At 42.7% G+C, this 15,962-nt stretch overlaps 1 protein-coding gene across 4 annotated transcripts in view; it reads right to left on the bottom strand.

Moving 5' to 3' along the window:
- reln (reelin) overlaps nt 1–15,962 on the bottom strand; it is a 104,592-nt gene that overhangs the window by 25,423 nt on the left and 63,207 nt on the right. For all 4 annotated transcript variants that reach the window (XM_085282543.1, XM_085282545.1, XM_085282546.1 and 1 more), the window contains exons 5-23: nt 14,323–14,355; nt 14,138–14,216; nt 13,930–14,026; nt 12,634–12,685; nt 11,435–11,543; nt 10,736–10,976; nt 10,379–10,524; nt 8,637–8,788; nt 8,194–8,309; nt 7,586–7,794; nt 7,146–7,274; nt 6,949–7,058; nt 6,284–6,350; nt 5,824–6,057; nt 4,692–4,853; nt 3,338–3,574; nt 2,894–3,086; nt 2,015–2,127; nt 176–313 (exon numbers count right to left, since the gene is read on the bottom strand). In XM_085282543.1, the coding sequence (XP_085138669.1) occupies nt 176–313; nt 2,015–2,127; nt 2,894–3,086; nt 3,338–3,574; nt 4,692–4,853; nt 5,824–6,057; nt 6,284–6,350; nt 6,949–7,058; nt 7,146–7,274; nt 7,586–7,794; nt 8,194–8,309; nt 8,637–8,788; nt 10,379–10,524; nt 10,736–10,976; nt 11,435–11,543; nt 12,634–12,685; nt 13,930–14,026; nt 14,138–14,216; nt 14,323–14,355 (2,617 nt within the window). The remainder of the gene's footprint in view (nt 1–175; nt 314–2,014; nt 2,128–2,893; nt 3,087–3,337; nt 3,575–4,691; nt 4,854–5,823; nt 6,058–6,283; nt 6,351–6,948; nt 7,059–7,145; nt 7,275–7,585; nt 7,795–8,193; nt 8,310–8,636; nt 8,789–10,378; nt 10,525–10,735; nt 10,977–11,434; nt 11,544–12,633; nt 12,686–13,929; nt 14,027–14,137; nt 14,217–14,322; nt 14,356–15,962) is intronic.

Below are 15,962 nucleotides of genomic sequence, written 5' to 3'. Positions count from 1 at the left end.
TTTAGTTAGTGTTTTTCTGTTCTGCTTCTTACCAGCAATAAAGCTGTGTGTTTTGAATTACTTCCGCCTCAGTGAGTCCTGCATTTTGGGTCCTCTCTTCCTGCCTGCCCACACTCAGACATGACAGTGCTACTGAGAGGTATGAAGAATGTAGTCAGTTTATTGCACGTCTGACCTGCAATGGCCATGGTCACACCAGCCATGCCCATGACACATGTTAGGACACTGCTGGCCAATGTAGATGTCATCCAGGGCCCACTCATCCTGCTCTCCGTAGTAGCTCTGGATCCAGCGGAACCGTGTTGCACTGGACCTGAACACAGAAAGCATCCTGAATGTTTCATAGCTGTAAAATGTTTATACTGTTTATACCAAAGATAATGCCTGTAAATGGAAGGGGGAAAAATGGCAATATGGTATTTGTGTACCTGGCTGATCGAGCAAAATGATTAGAAAGGTCACTGATTGTTAAAAAAATGCATAAAATGGGTCTGAAAAAGCATATCAATCACAGTTTGCTTCTTGGCGCAGACAACTGTAGATTTAATGTATTTTGCAAGGTCAAGATTAACTTAAATGTGCACATTCCAGTGTATGTGTCTATGTGTGTGTTCTGCAGTAATGTCACAGAGAGGGCAATAACATTACACGTTCTCCATGTGGACGGTAAATTGTGGATGTGTGCGATGTGTTGGCAAATGTTTCGGTGGGGGTTTACTATATGCTGTATGTACAGAAATGATGAGTGGTAGCAGAAGCTAGCGCAGATAGGCAGTTATATTGGGGATTATATAGCAGAGCGGTTCCTTCGTCTGATGTGTTAGTGACCCAAATCAACTGAGACCACCTCATGATCTTTCTCACCTGACCTCGACTGTTTTATTATCATTTACTGCCATGACCCTTTGACCTGTCATCACACCCTGCAGGAGATTAGACCACCTTTATTTAGGAGCTGGGAAGCAGAATGAAATGGAGGTGGAGGTCACAGTGCTCGGTGTGGAAGGTTTACGTGATTACTTGAGGTGATATATGTGTGAGCTAAGGCTTTAACAATATATTTATTTCTCTTATTCGGTACTGGGTGACTGATTCACTATGGGACTTGCTTGAATTCATATTAAACCGAGCGGTTCTTTATCAAATATGTCTTCCAAGCCTAATGCAATGAAATTGCAGTCTTTGTATAGTACATATTACACTAGGCAGTCAACACCAGTTTATAGAGTTAACACTGGTACTGTACGGTGTGAAGCACATGACGGAGAACTCCCCCATATCATTAGATAACTTGTTTGGGATGATTTCATTTTTTACCAGACAAAAAGTATTGAACCAGACTGAAAAAGTGTGCCAACACTGTCCACCTCACGTCAGTTAAAATTATCTGCTAGGAACTGGCTGTATTTAAGCGCACACCCCTCTTGACAACACAAGCTTTTGAGGCTTCGGCTACATCACTATAATTAGTAAACACAAAGAGCTTGATCACGCCTGTAGAATCGCTTCATGTCTGCACAGCTCTGCAATTAAGCTGGAGAAGGACAGCCATGCTAACTTTTGTTTTCTTGTTGACTGCATTCCAGATAAAAATGACTCATAAGCCAATTTTTGGTGGCTACAACAAACAATTGAGAAAACACATTTGTGTTAATGTTGAGGGCGTGAAGAAGTGTTCTGTTTGCAATGCTGTAAAATGAATTGTCGTATTAATTGCTATACATGGGTTTTAACAAATCCTCATGTGTTGCTTTCTTTTTCTGTCTTTATACAACATTATAGACGTGCACAGCTGCAGATGCATGTCCATGTCTACATGGAAAAGCATTAAGGGTAATAAGTATGGGCGCTTTGCAGTATTCTGATTTTCTGCTGTATGTTATGGTTCTGACTGCATTCATGGCACTGCATGCTTATGAAATGCAAAGAAAGCATGAAATTATCATCAGAGAATTTTTTTCCCAAAGGGCAATTTGTAAAAATGTTCTTCTATGTCTCTACATGTGATCCTTACCATGTCTTCTGAGGCAGAGAAAGGGTTATGCGTCTCCAGTCTTTGAACTCTGATGGGTGGTAGACACTGGGTGCTGTAAACTCAGAGCAGCTTGGCATGCCAGGTAGACAGGCCTGTGCAAAAGAAATGAGCAGCTTCTTACTACACATTTTTACTCATACAGCCGACGGGGGGGGAGCACTGACTAACAGCAATTACAGAGAAGGAATTTTTCCATTGCGGACTGCGCTTCGTAGTAAAATTCTTCAAAAACAGCTGCAGTTACAGCCCAAAGCTTCATCATTCACACAATATATAAATATAAAAGGCTAATGGAGGATTAGAGTATCTCTGACCTTGAACACAAGCAAAGGATTAACTGTACAGGACATTCACTGAGTTACATTGTGCACTTGCCAAACGACTGCATTTTCATGCACATGGGAGAATTAGAGAAAATTCACTGATAGAGGGCTCATTATGCTCTATTCAATTCCAAAAGCAATAAAAGTCTTGGCAGATACTTTGGTGCTTTATGAATATTTATGAGCCAGTTATGATCACTGAAAATCTTTGTTGAATCATAGGAAGATAATCTGCTTGCTGATTCAAGTATTGCCGTGTATTTGGTGATAGTGGGATGATTAAAAGTAATTGTGATAATTTCTCATCTGAGACAAAGTACCACATTTAAAGACATTATTTACATATTATTACCAGGACTGTAATGAGTAGATCAATATTCATGATCATGAATAAATGATGCTTCCGTGTCTTTCTCTGGGATGACTATCTCAAGTTTTAGTCACAAACAGATACTGCATGTGCACCGGCCTGTGATAGCAAAAGCCACTGTTAATACATGGGGAAATAAAGGTGACTGTGCTTCAGTCTCCTTACCTCTTTCACCAGGTGCCAGGTGAGACCATGATTGGTGGAGAACTCCAGTCGCACTTGAGTGTCAATGTGAGGGGAGGGCTCGCGGCCACACCCCATGACCAGTGAAAACTGGAGACTGTAGGAGGCTCCGATCTGCATTGATTGAGTTTCCACATAGCGGATACTGGAGCCAGGACTGGGCTCACCAGAGAAACTAGAGTATGACACGGAGAAAAGAAATCCTTATACAAACCATATATATGCTCTAATGCTATAATACTGTTTGTAGAAATAAAGAGAATCTTGACAAAATTTAAAGAGTAAATTATTTTTATACCACCAGAGTTATAAATGACCATTGTGAAGTGTAATTAAGGTATTCAGACATTTTTGAACCGAGTGGAAATTAATCTCTTCAAATACCAAGCAAAGACTAATGTATTAATGCAAAAGAGCATTATGCACCTGAGGGTCCAGTCATGCTGACAGTACGGCTGGACATGGCCGAGATAGAAACCAAGACTCTGGGTGACGTCCAGCACGTTGCTGAAGTCAAGACTTATGGTGTTGAACAGCACAGAAGTCATGCTGATTTCATCCAGGGCCCACACGTCGTGGCCACGGCCCGAGTGGTACGGCTGCCACCAGCGGAACTGCACGCCGAATTTGCGAGCGCCGGATGGGAGTTCGACAGACACAATCCTGATGAAGGAAGGGAAACGGTTAATAGATGTGCGTGTTTGCAACACGACTACCTATAGCTTGTTAAAAGCTGAGATAGCAGAAAAAAAAAAACTCAGGCATGATTTAGAATTAATGATCTGAAGGATAATTAATAACTACTGTCACAGAATTAAATAATATATTACTGTTTGTCATGTTCACACTTCTGTACGTGTTCATTCTTTAGCAAGAAAAAACCCCCTAAACTGAACATTGCTGATGTTAGTTCACATAAACAGTACGCAGGCACAAACGAGCAAGTGTAAAGTGATACATATGTGGATATAGTGTCCATAAAGCTAAGCTGGTCAGCTGATATTAATCATACAGGCTGACTGAACTGTGACTCAGGTCTGACTTGGATTTTGAGCCCACACAATCACATCTGCTGTTTGTACATTTGGACAAAATGCATGGGCAGGATTTCTATTTCTAACCTTGATTTTTAAATACAGATGTTATGCTGCTGCTATGTTTTCTTTCTCAACAATCATTAGTATATCATGATATCTTATGCAAGCATATACACCGATCAGGCATAACATTATGACCACTCACAGGTGAAGTGAAAAACCATGATTATCTCGTCATCATGGTGCATGTTAGTGGGTGGGATATATTAGGGAGCAAGTGAACGTTTTGTCCTCAAATTGCATGTGTTAGAAGCATCAGTTTGTTTCGTTTGGTTTGAAGAGCACAACAGTGACTTTGATGTGTTGACTTGGCCTTCAAATTCCCGAGATCTAAATCCAATCAAGCATCTGTAATCGAATATATAATGCTATCCCTGATAGAAGTATGTTGTTACAGTACTTATATCTGGCATTAGGTAGTTGCTGAATCACTGTCCTCTGTTGACCTCTCTAGTGGAGATGAAGAGCTGTGTGACATAAGCTGAACACAGCTGAAACCCAGCCCACCCTGTCCACTCTTCATTACACACAAAGATGCCACTAACTGTCTCAATGGGTCCCAGCAGCAAACACCTCCAGCACAAAATTGACAGCACATACATGTGTTAATGGAGTCACTGAAACCATTCGCACAAAGAGACACACACTCATGAGAAAATAAAAGATTTAAATATAGGAAGTACCTTGGCTCATGGAAGCCCTGATATGCATAGTGCTGCAGCAAGGTCCAGGTGATGCCGTTGTCTGAGGAGTAATGCAGCAGGACGCCCTCCCCTGGCTGGTCTGGAGCAGGACATGAGCTCAGGATGCTCCGACTGCCCAGCCGAAGAGTGAACTGCAGATACCTGCAGGGAATCAAAGATGACAGCGAGAACAAGTAGGGTCAACTGGTTAAGGAGCACGGTGAACGGCACAGAACAAGTGTACAAAAAGGAAATGACAGAAAGAGAGAAGAGGGCACACTGAAAAATTAGAGAAAAAGGAAACCTAGGTCACAAAGAGTGTGTTCAAAGAGCAGAGAGAGTTGGTTAAAAAGGCAGATAAATAGACACTCGTAGAGTGAGGAGGTGGGAGCGAGGTGGATGATGGATGGGATGATTAAATGAATGAAGAGAAAACTTAATGAGACAGGTAAAAAAAAACACTCAGCAAGAGTGTGAATGAGAGTCACAGTTTACACCCATGTATTCATGTAAACTGTAAATAGTCCCAATACAGAGCGAGTTTCTGTCATCTTATGTTTATTTGTGTTTTGGCAGACATATCCTCATCTATACTAATGTAAAATTTATTATAATTTCCATCATCTGTCTTGAGCTGCCAGTCATCCCCCCGCTCTCTGTTGCTGGTTGAGCTGTGCTTTCATTAGCAGTGCAGTTTCCTCTTCCAGGCAGCTGTTCACTCAATCAGCCAGGAAACTGGCATTAAATATGGCCATCAGGTGGCACACTCAGAGCCGCAACAGGCATAATCAATCTAACACAGATGCCATATCTAAATCCATCGTTCGCTCTCTATCATTCTCTCTCATATTTTCATCTCCACTCTCATCTGCAGTCCTCCCCATGATCACAATCCATCTCGGAGCGCAGGAATACAGAGTATGAGGGAATGAGGGGTGAGCAGAGGAGGAGGGAGAATAGATGGCTGCCTGGAACATTTGCAGTATCAATCACAGGTACACACACCTGCAGAAGACAAGCCACAGTTTTCCAAAGTAATCTGGCAAAACTTGTGCTCCCTGATTTCTCTGCTCATGTTTCTATATGCAGTGCATTTCCATTCTGCTCTGCTGTATATAAGTACTACAATTACCTGGCTTGGGAACTGTCTAGTGGAGCCGTGACCAAGTGTCTCCTGCTGTCCCTGTTGAAAACCAGAGCCTTTCCGCTGGCAAGCACACCGCAGCCAAAGCTGACCTCAGCCCCACGAAGTGAGGAGAAGGTATGGTAGGAGGAGAGGCGTGGGCTGGAGAAACCCTCAGAAAGAAAAGCTGGAAAAGTCTGGGAAGCAAGCTCACAAGCTGGACCGCTGAAACCCGGATCACATCTGGGAAAAGAAAGAAAAAGACAGGGGACAATACACAAGATATTTAAAAAAGAGTGAACGATAACAATGAGAACAAAAGACAGAAATAATGAAAATTCGTTAATAAGTCATAAACATAACATGGACGATCTGATTAATTTTGAATGGTTAATGGTGCTGTAAGGCATTATGTGGATGAGCAGGCTCGTTCTGGATTTATTTGGTTTAATAAAAAGTGGATCCTTACTTGCAGCCGGTGCGGGAACAATGTCCTCTTCCAGAGCAAAAACGAAGGCAAGCTGGACCGAAATACACTGAAGAGAAACAAATTAATTGTAATTAATCGTCAAAGAATCTCAGATGGAAATCCATCTGAGATTTCTGTAAAGTTACAGATGACATGTTGTCCTCCCCCTGTCCCCCAAAGAGCCAAGTAACTTCCCAGAGGCGTAATCAAGGTGGCTGCCAAGTAATGGGACTTGTTTGCAGTAGCAGTTTGAGTAAACTTTTTATGTGTGTATTCAATTAAATATATAAATATCTGCTATACTAAATGAATAGATACTCTAATCACATCATGTATAATGGTGTTAGCATAAACCACAAATGTGTGGTCACTAAGATATATCACATCTGAACAAGGACAATTAAAATAAAGGTTATTCATGACACTTGTGCAGACACCAAATATATCGCAGGGTATCCTGAGTAATTTTCATCAGCACTTCATATATCAGCACAGTTTGCACAGCAGCTCTGATTATGTTGATTTATATTGCTTATTGTTGAGTTACATTATTTGCATAATTAATATTTCCATCATGCCCTATTGGCACATGCACACAATCTATATATATATACTTCAATGGAACATGTGATAAGAAAAATCTGGCCGTTATGTGCAGCTCATACCATTGTCTATAGCCCACATGTTGCCGGCTCCCGAGCCAGACTGCTTCCAGCGAAACCGGGTTGTCTCTGTCAGGGCGGCATTGGGCAGAGGAATAGAGATTCTGGTCCACCTGTGCAGACAAATAATAGTAGGATGAAAGAAATACAGGAACCCCCCCCAAGGATGCACACATGGAGATATGCACACTGATTTATACCCGCTGTAGTTGTCGGAGGAGTATATAGTGCTGTGAGGTAGATGGGGTCCTGCACAGAGCTCTGGCAGACACTCAGTATGGAGCAGAGACCAGGAACGACCGTGGTTGGTGGAAAATTCCAGACTGACACTAAAATAAAAAGGATCAGAGGACATCTTAGTGACCTAAATTGCTTCTCTTAACTTAAATTAGGTAAAAACTAAGTAAGTGTGCGTGGTGTTAAGTCCACCATCCCTCACTCCACATTTAAATACATCTGAGGGCTGCAGTTTGATTTAAATAAACAGAACTTTTAGTTTGATGTATGCATCATGGAAATAACTGAGTGACCTGGCATGTGTGAGACTCCTTTGTTGCTGCAAAATTTCATGTATTTGACTGAAAATAATGGAGATGTTCACATTCACAATACGCCTGGCCTAGTTTACAATGAGTCACACCTGTTGGCAGGCTGGTAGGAGCCACAGCCCAGGTTGATGGAGAACTGAGCAACATGTGTGTGGGTGCCAGGCAGCACGGGGAGCAGCTGCATGAAGTCCACGGCCCACACGTGACGGTTGGCACCGCCATGTGACCGCTGCTCCAAGCAGAACTGGGTGACTGGTGTTTGCAGCTCAGTCGGCAAGGCCACAGATACCACTGCAGGAGTCTGCGAGAAGAAAGATAGCGGATACAGTGAAGAGAGCAGAGCACAGGGGAGGCTCAAATTAGGGCGGTGACTGTGACTGTTTCTACGTTTGATTCATCTGCTAATTATTTAGTCAGTCGATTAACTGCTTGGTCTAAAAAAAGTCAGAAAAGGCCACTTCTAACTATCAAACTGCTTGTTTTGGTCAAGCAGTTTGGTACAAAAATAGTCACTTTTTGTACGACTCGCAGGCAGCAAATCCTGTAGATGTGAAGCTGAAACAAGTAAACAACATATTTACTTTAAAAATGATAATCGCTTATCAAAATGCCTCACAGCTGTTAATCTAATGCTATTCAATCGGACAGAGCGCTTCAGGCTAACAAAGTTTATGCATGCCCCGTTTTTGGTGTATCTCACCCTGTAAGAAGAGTACGGAAGGGTGTCGAGCACCACACGCTCCCTCCTTCCTTCAGACCGTCCAAACAGAATCACGTCGTGTTCATGGGATTCTCCCGGCTCACAGTCCACACCACCTACACACAAACATGCCCTATTATGCTTATAGACATGCCAAAACACTTGCACACCGTGGTTTATTAACTGCAACTACAGACTCTGGAGCTCTCTTCCTCTGAGCCTGAGTTCTGTGGACTCTGTGATCTCTTTTAAAAAGCAGCTACAAACTCCTCTTTTTAAACTTGCTTCTGGGTAACTTTTGTTTTGATGCTTAAGCTTCTGTTTTGATGTTCTTCTTGTGAAGCACTTTGCGGTATTTATCTTGAAAGGTGCTACATAAATAAAAACTGACTCAGTTTTACTTACAGCTAGACAGAGAGTATACAGATGGAGGATTTCCATACCCATGGTAAAGTAGAAGCGGAGGTTTCCGTAAGACGTGGTGTCGAGGTAGGGGGTGCACACTCGCCTCCGGCCCTCTCTGTCAAACACTAGCGCTGAGCCCGACTCAATCTCTCCACACTGGGTCCCATAGACGGCACCCTCTATGTCCCAGCTGAGTGAAAAACAACAAGGAGTGAAGGGTTTGTAAGAAAAAGACTGATCTAAACACAAAAGGTTTACATCAAAAAGGCAGCTCTATTTCTCTCAAAGGGCTTAGATGTTTGATTTGGCACTGGATGCCCCTCCTGACACAACCCTCTGCTGACTCGCAGGGATTTGTGTCTCCTCCTCGTCTTGAACTGTGTTAACCATTATGCAGTAGAGTTATTAAGGAAAAATAAGCAGTGACTAAAATTTGTGAATAATTTTAAAAAGTCCTGCATCTCCCTCTGGAGTTTTGCTGAAATCAGGAAAGAGTTACAACTACTAAACAAACACACGGTGTCAGAAATATGGCTTAAGCCACTTGGTAGAGGCATGCAGGACGCACTGACACATGCATGCACAAACATATTTCTGCACAGTAGAGAGAGGACTCTCATTAGTTCTGACAGAAGCCGGCTGCTATCTCCTCTCCCCTTTCCCTCTGTCACTCCCTACTTTCTGTGTCTTTGTCACTGCCAGTGTTAAGTTAAATGACACTTGGCAGAGCGGAGTGTACCTTCAACGTGAAAAAATAAAATGAATAAAGAAAAAAAGAAAAAAATCTCCCTGCCTACTTCACACATGTTTCAGTGCCTGACGCCTGATGGGTGAGAGCTAGCACGCAGTGCAGCATGTTGGCATGCAGCAAGGAGGCGTGAAGGTGCGGGGCGGTTGTAGAAGCAAACTCCTGTTTGCAGTCCTTCTCATTAATGGAAAAACATGCTGACAGACACGGTGCATGGAGCTTGTTAATCACTCCCTGGCAGTAACGCCATCTATCATCTCTCTCCTTTCATCTCTCTTCCTCTTGCAGCGCTTCAGACAGTGCTCTCTGCTGTCCGGCGTGTGTGTGTGTGTTACTCTGAACAGATGGACTGCCATCTCTGTAGCAGTCAGAGGCACGGCGTTCACCTGTGTCGGCCCCCATGCTTGACTTGATCTTGTGCGACACGCTGCATGTTTAATCGCTTGACATATGACAAGTGACAGGTGTCAGTGCATTTATGTGTATACATAGACACAGTAATATCTATCTGGTAATATCCCGTCCCTCTGATCCAATCACATCGTGCATAAGATAGCCATTTATGATTCTGTTGACTCTCTTTCAGCCCTTCGTGGTTTGGCTCCATTGTAGTTTAATCCTTTAATGACAGAGAAGACTCTGGTCTCGAAGCCAAGTTCAGTTTACTGCTTCAGCTTTATTGCGGTGGATGAAACTCCCTGTCAGTAAAGTCTCTCTCAGTATCCTTTAAAAAAGCTTTTAAAAATCTTTATTTATTCATTCATCTTGACTTGACATTTCCTTGATTGTGTTGCTGTATGTAAAGCACTTTGTTTCTCTACCTTTGAAAGAAACAACAGGAGAAAAAAAGATGCCAAATTAAGATAAATATAAATCAAATAACTCAGTAAAGGGGGAATGGACATTTTTAATCCTTTAATGACACAGTCTAGTCTGGAAGCCAAGTTCAGTTTACTGTTTCAGCTTTATTGGAGTGGATCAAACTCCTTCTTAAGGTAGGTATAAATCAAATGACTCGCTACTTTGACTTACTTTAACGGTGGGCTCTCAAAGTCTTCCTCCCAGTAGCTCCGTCCCTCCTCACGGTGCAGATCAATGTCCCTGGTGGTGGCAAAGCTATGTCCAGTTTCCTCACCACCATGGAAATACATGGCATTGCCTTCTGACTGACAGGCATGCTGGAAAATAAGAATACAGATGAGAAATAGGACGCTGTGCCACTTATACAACCACATGATTACATGTATTTATTGCTTTCATACTGGAGTTGTTGTAGTTTCTTGCTTAATATATTTAAGATAATCTTAATCTATCTGAGCATTTGACCACATTTCTAAGCAAATGACTGGGAAACAAAATCCTTGAGTGTGCATTGATTGACTGGTGTACCTTGACAGTAGCTCCAGGGAAGAAGAGCCAGTTGGCGGTGTCTGGAGGATCCAAGTTTTCCTCCATCAGGGGGGTCCTGTGGGCGGCGTTGACCAGAAGCACATTGTCCATCCCCCAGCAGGACTCATAGCCTTCAGGGCCTTGGGGGGCCTCCTGAGACCAGCGGAGACGAACTCCATCGGCTCTGGCGGAGTGTGGAAGTGGAAGCAGGTGGATGATGGTGCTGCTGTTGGTAGGAGCTCTGGAGGAAAATAAAATATAGAAAAACAGGTGACTTTCTAAATGTGGAAGTCGTGGTTTTGAAATGATGTTCAATATTTACACAGTAAATAACAATCATCAATCATTTCAAAGTAGCTGAAATAACCAAATAAGGAGAGACACAGCAGCTTTAAAAAGAAGCTTTCAGAATGAGTTGAAGTGTTTACGTGAAAGCAAAACATCCACTTAGTGCTGCTAAATACTGTATTAAGAAGTCTATTATTACATTATGCTTATGTTTGAAAGCTGACAAAACAGAGAGAGGCGGGGAGAGAGAGGGATTAAAAAACAGGTGGATCATCGAGGCAAACAGGAGAGGGATGACAAATTAAGAGGGGGAGGTGTGAACAAGGGAAAAAAAAAGAGGGCGGGTGTTTGTAACAGATGGAAGGACTGTGGGATGGGATGAGGAACAAGGAAGAAAAGGAGGAAAAATACCTGATCTTCTCCAGTGTGATCCAGTCATCTGAGGCGTTGGTGTTGCCACTGAGGCTGTACGACACAGTGATGCTGGGGTCTGAGTAACTGAAGCGGCAGGAGCCTGAGCCTGAGGAACGAAACATCAGCAGAGGACACACGTATATGATTGTCAACACTCGTGTTGAGGGTGAAGCTCCAAAATGTGCCGTTTAGCTATTATTTTTCATCAGCTGAGCTGTTTCCAGCCAGCCAATGAGCTTTTGCATGTGAGGCTGCACAATGCGCAATGGCTGTCTTTCCAGTGATTCCACATTGCCTCCATTAATGGAAAATAATGTCTAAATGATGTCATGGTGGAACTAACTGATCAGCAGCTTAACAGGGCTCAGTGACATCAGGAAGCTGAATGACGGGGCTGGGCAGAAATGACTGGAGAAGTCACAGAATGACGACAGTACTAACTCCAGCCAGAAACTGTTCATCTGTGTGCGTGCATGTATGTGTGTGTCATTATTGCTGCGCATTTCTATTTGCAGAGTCAGAGAGGGATTGGACCGCTTTAAAATATGGTGTCGTGTGGGTGCTGCGGGATTAGGGAGGGTCAAAGGCTACTAATGGAGGGAGACAGGTAACCCCCACAGCATCCCTACCTTTGCTCTCCTCTCCCCCTCCTCCCACTTTACCGACGGTGTGTATTGTCCATGCCTCCAAAATGTTGCGCCGTGCTGTTACATCCCCGCTGAATACAGCCATGCATTAACCCGCTGCCACTTCACAGTACTGCTCTACTGAACTGTTCAATACGCAACACAAATTCATACTGAGGACCTTCAAGCAAGAGTGCAGCCAGACAGAATGCTCTACATTATGTACTCTTATTTCCTCCTAGTCACGTTCCCATGAGAACTGGCGGATGCATGTAATGGACATGAAAAATACAGCACCTCTAAAAACTCTGCCATGGCCTTCTGGGTGTCTTTCCAGAATATTGTAAATCATTCATTATTGTGACGGGGGAGAGGGGAGGGGGTCGAATACAGTTTGTACAGGCTGGCTTCCTGACATCTAACAGTGGAAAAGATGCTTGTTTCCTGAGGATGCCATTGGGATCCTTGCACTGACTGGTTAACACAGGGCTACCAAGGTTAAAATAAATATCCCACACATAAGCTGTCTGAATGTAGTTATTGTCTACAATGTGGAGATTTAATACTCACCCTGGGCAAACTGCAGGACTGAGGCAGTGCTGGTGTTCAGAGGTGCAGTAGTCTGGGGAGGATACACAAGGCAATTTAGGATATTGCGGATAAATAGTTACATTAAGTTATGCTTTGTAAATATATTATAGAATTCTTTAATCTTTTGTGCTGGATTAGCAGTTTAAGAGTAATCACACTGGTGTCATTTGAGACCTTAAACCACTTTATCTTTTAAACGTCTGTTTGAGTGTGCATGAATGTATGCTGCCATTATTGATGTTGTTTTATTTGTCACTGTGTGTAAATGTTTCTGTGTTTCTGGTTGCGCACGCTTGTTGCGCTTGACAGAAGAGCTGCCAGGCAGCGGCATCAAAAATTTTGGAAGAGTGACAAACAAAGCAAATGCTTATCAGAGAAGTAAATAGCATCACGAGCCACTAAATACTTCTATGCTGAAGCCTGGCTTTAATCTCCTACAACTGAATAAACAGTCTGAAATCGAGTTTATAAAGATAGGAAGAGAGCATGGAAACGATTGTTGTGTCCCAACGCATCTGCTGTTTTCTGCTGTACAATAGTGTGTTCAGAGTATAACAGTTGCTGTGCTGCAGTTTGCAAGAGAAGTTTTAGCAAAAGGATAAATGCCAAACAGGTGCTTCAGCATCCTGAACAGGTTGCTGGTAGATAACTAGAAGCAAGCAGTCGTAGTAAGCAGCCTTTTAAAAGGGATTTAAAGAGGATGTTTGTGGCGTGTTGACATCAAAAATTTAATTTGAACAAAGAAATCATGAAATACACCAAAACTACTTTGTACTTCTGTTCCTGCACATCTTAAGGATGCTTCAAGAGGCATGTACGAGACTGTTTTATTTGGAAGTGTTCACTTTTAGTTGTTTTTGTCTGAGGTAAAAACTGAGAAAACATATTTGAATTGATTTCATCTAACTATCAGTTAACATATGCTTAACAAATGTTAACAAATGCTGTTGCTCTTACTTACACGTTAAACAAACTGCAAAATCTGGTACTTGCTTACTCCTGAATTAATCCCCACAGAAATTAAGTCCCATAGAGAAAAACCAGGTCAGGTAAATTTCCCTTCCTTCACCGCAATCAAGCATCTCCTACGTTAGCAGCGTGTGCACAGTGTTCATGGAATATACAAATTTAAACATGAGACTCAACTGTGGTTAGAGCAAGCATGGTGTAATTTACTGTCAGTGTAGTTGTGGCGACTGTGTGGTTGCTTTGGATGTGTGATCAATTGGCCGTAAAATGTACAGCGGCTGCAATGTGGTAAAACATGGCAGTTACCAGCTCGCGCTCTCCGAAGGGCTCGCAGAAAGTGACCGCTCTGCCATGCATCAGTACGCCACATTGCTCTCCAACCTCACAGTTGCTACACTCAGACCTAGAGGAGAGGAGAGAAGAGAAGCCGAGCTGTTAGACAAACTGCAGTGCAGAAGTAGTGACAGTGACTGCACCCCAACATTACAAGAGGAGTCATAACCTTTTAACCTACCAGATGCTGGGGTCTAGCTCTCCTTGTAGGTTGGAGTCAAAGTCGTCACGCAGCACAGCATGTTTTCCATGAAGCTCCACTACACACATGAAGCACATGCTCACTGTTAGACACCGTCTGTACGATACTTTTCATTATCAATTTTAGTTTAAAAAACAATAGCAAGAAGTGGAATGCAGACTGACCAAGACTCGGTCTCAGTGGGGACTCGGTTGGAGCTGAAACAGACAGAGAAGAGCAGAGTGAGTGTTGCTAAGCTATACCTGCATGTCTGTTATCATGTTGCATCTGGATCTAGCAGAAGCTTACTGATCTTGAAGCGCTAAAGAATTGGTGTATTAATGAGTTTTTATCATGGACAAAACTAAACACGCAGACCACACGTGTGTATTTGTCAGAAGAAGCTAGGAAAATGGACAAATCTTGAGCGATCATCTCTGAGTGAAACAAACTTTCGCTGTGTCCTGGTCAGCCATGGCTGCAGTCTCTTGCCTACTGATGTTAATTCCTTTCAGTAATGAAAGGCTGGGCTGTTATGATTAATGGTTCAATGGCAATTAACCGCCTTCCTCCCCAGAGGCGCCCTGTGTGCTGTAATCTGTGGCCGCTGCCTAGACTCAACACTCAACCATCAATCTCTCCTGGGGTATATACGCAGCTCTGAGAAGAGGCGGGAGGTGAATGGAGGGAAGTCATGACTGTTAGGATTTAATGAATCAACTATGGGTCTTAAAAAAATAGTCGCAAAGCCTTGATGTGACCTTTGTGCTGAAACAGATGGAGGCAAAATACGTAGACACACAGTGAGATTTAAAACTTTAGAAATCAAACTGAGGAAAGGTTTGATAGATTAGCTTAATGGAAGCTTTGTTTCACTAACTGGTGCTCATGCTTTAATAAAAAACAGGAAAGAAGTGACAAATAAAGTTGTGCATAAACTCAGAAGTGCATTAAAAAGGATACTGGTGCAAACTGCAATCGTTTGCACGCCTTTATTTTATCAGGTTAAGGAAATCTCCAAAGTTGATCAAAGCTATCATGCAACTTAGCGAGATTCATTTCTACTTTTAAATTGCAAATAGGCTTTGATCTCACCAATTCCGCTGCACTATTTTACTCTGCTCTGGGATGGTGGGGGGTTTTAAGACAACCTTACTCCTGACTTATGAAACATAACCAGCTGTATTCTCATCCAGGATGAGCCTGTCCACCTGATAAGGTGGTCTAAGATAGCACAGCGTGGATTTGTTCCAAAGTTTAACTTTGAGTTACTTAAGACTCTCTTTCAAGCATTCGAGAAAGCCCACCTAAAAGCCCCTTATAAACAACGGAACCTGAATCGAGAGATGAGGGATTATACAAAAAAGTGTTCTTACAATTGTAATGGCTCTGGAAACGTCTTTACTTTAAGCTCAGCTTTCACTTTCTTTAGCTGCCCTCATTTCTCGCCACTGGATCCAAATGCCGGGCTTTTAGAAGTGGATTTACGATTCATACAGTGGTGGCAAAGTTTCATGCTGACTGTAGAAGTTTAAGTGGCCTGTGTGACAGAGCTAGCTGGTTCAGTGACTGTGACCACTGCTGCTGCTCTAGTGGCCCCTGATGCTTAGCTAAGGCCAGAGCTCCAGCTTAGTGATGCAGCCCATTAAAAGCAGATCAAAGGGTTATGTTTCCCCCCCTTTCTCCATCTTATTTTGTTCTTTTCTAATCCTCCGGTCTCTGTTGATGCAGAACATGTTTAGAGAAGCCATCAGTTCAAGCATGTGTGACTCTTTCATGCTTCTTGTATCTACTTTACATTCCTATTAACCTCTAATAAAAATGA

The sequence above is a fragment of the Mchenga conophoros genome, linkage group LG7 (genome assembly GCF_057382185.1).
Source record: "Mchenga conophoros isolate Kocher_MC1m ecotype Shallow Benthic linkage group LG7, M_conophoros_male_GT1.1, whole genome shotgun sequence".
Lineage (NCBI taxonomy): Eukaryota > Metazoa > Chordata > Actinopteri > Cichliformes > Cichlidae > Mchenga > Mchenga conophoros.
Note: the sequence above shows the minus strand (reverse complement) of the source record. Positions and strands in the feature narration are given on the sequence as shown.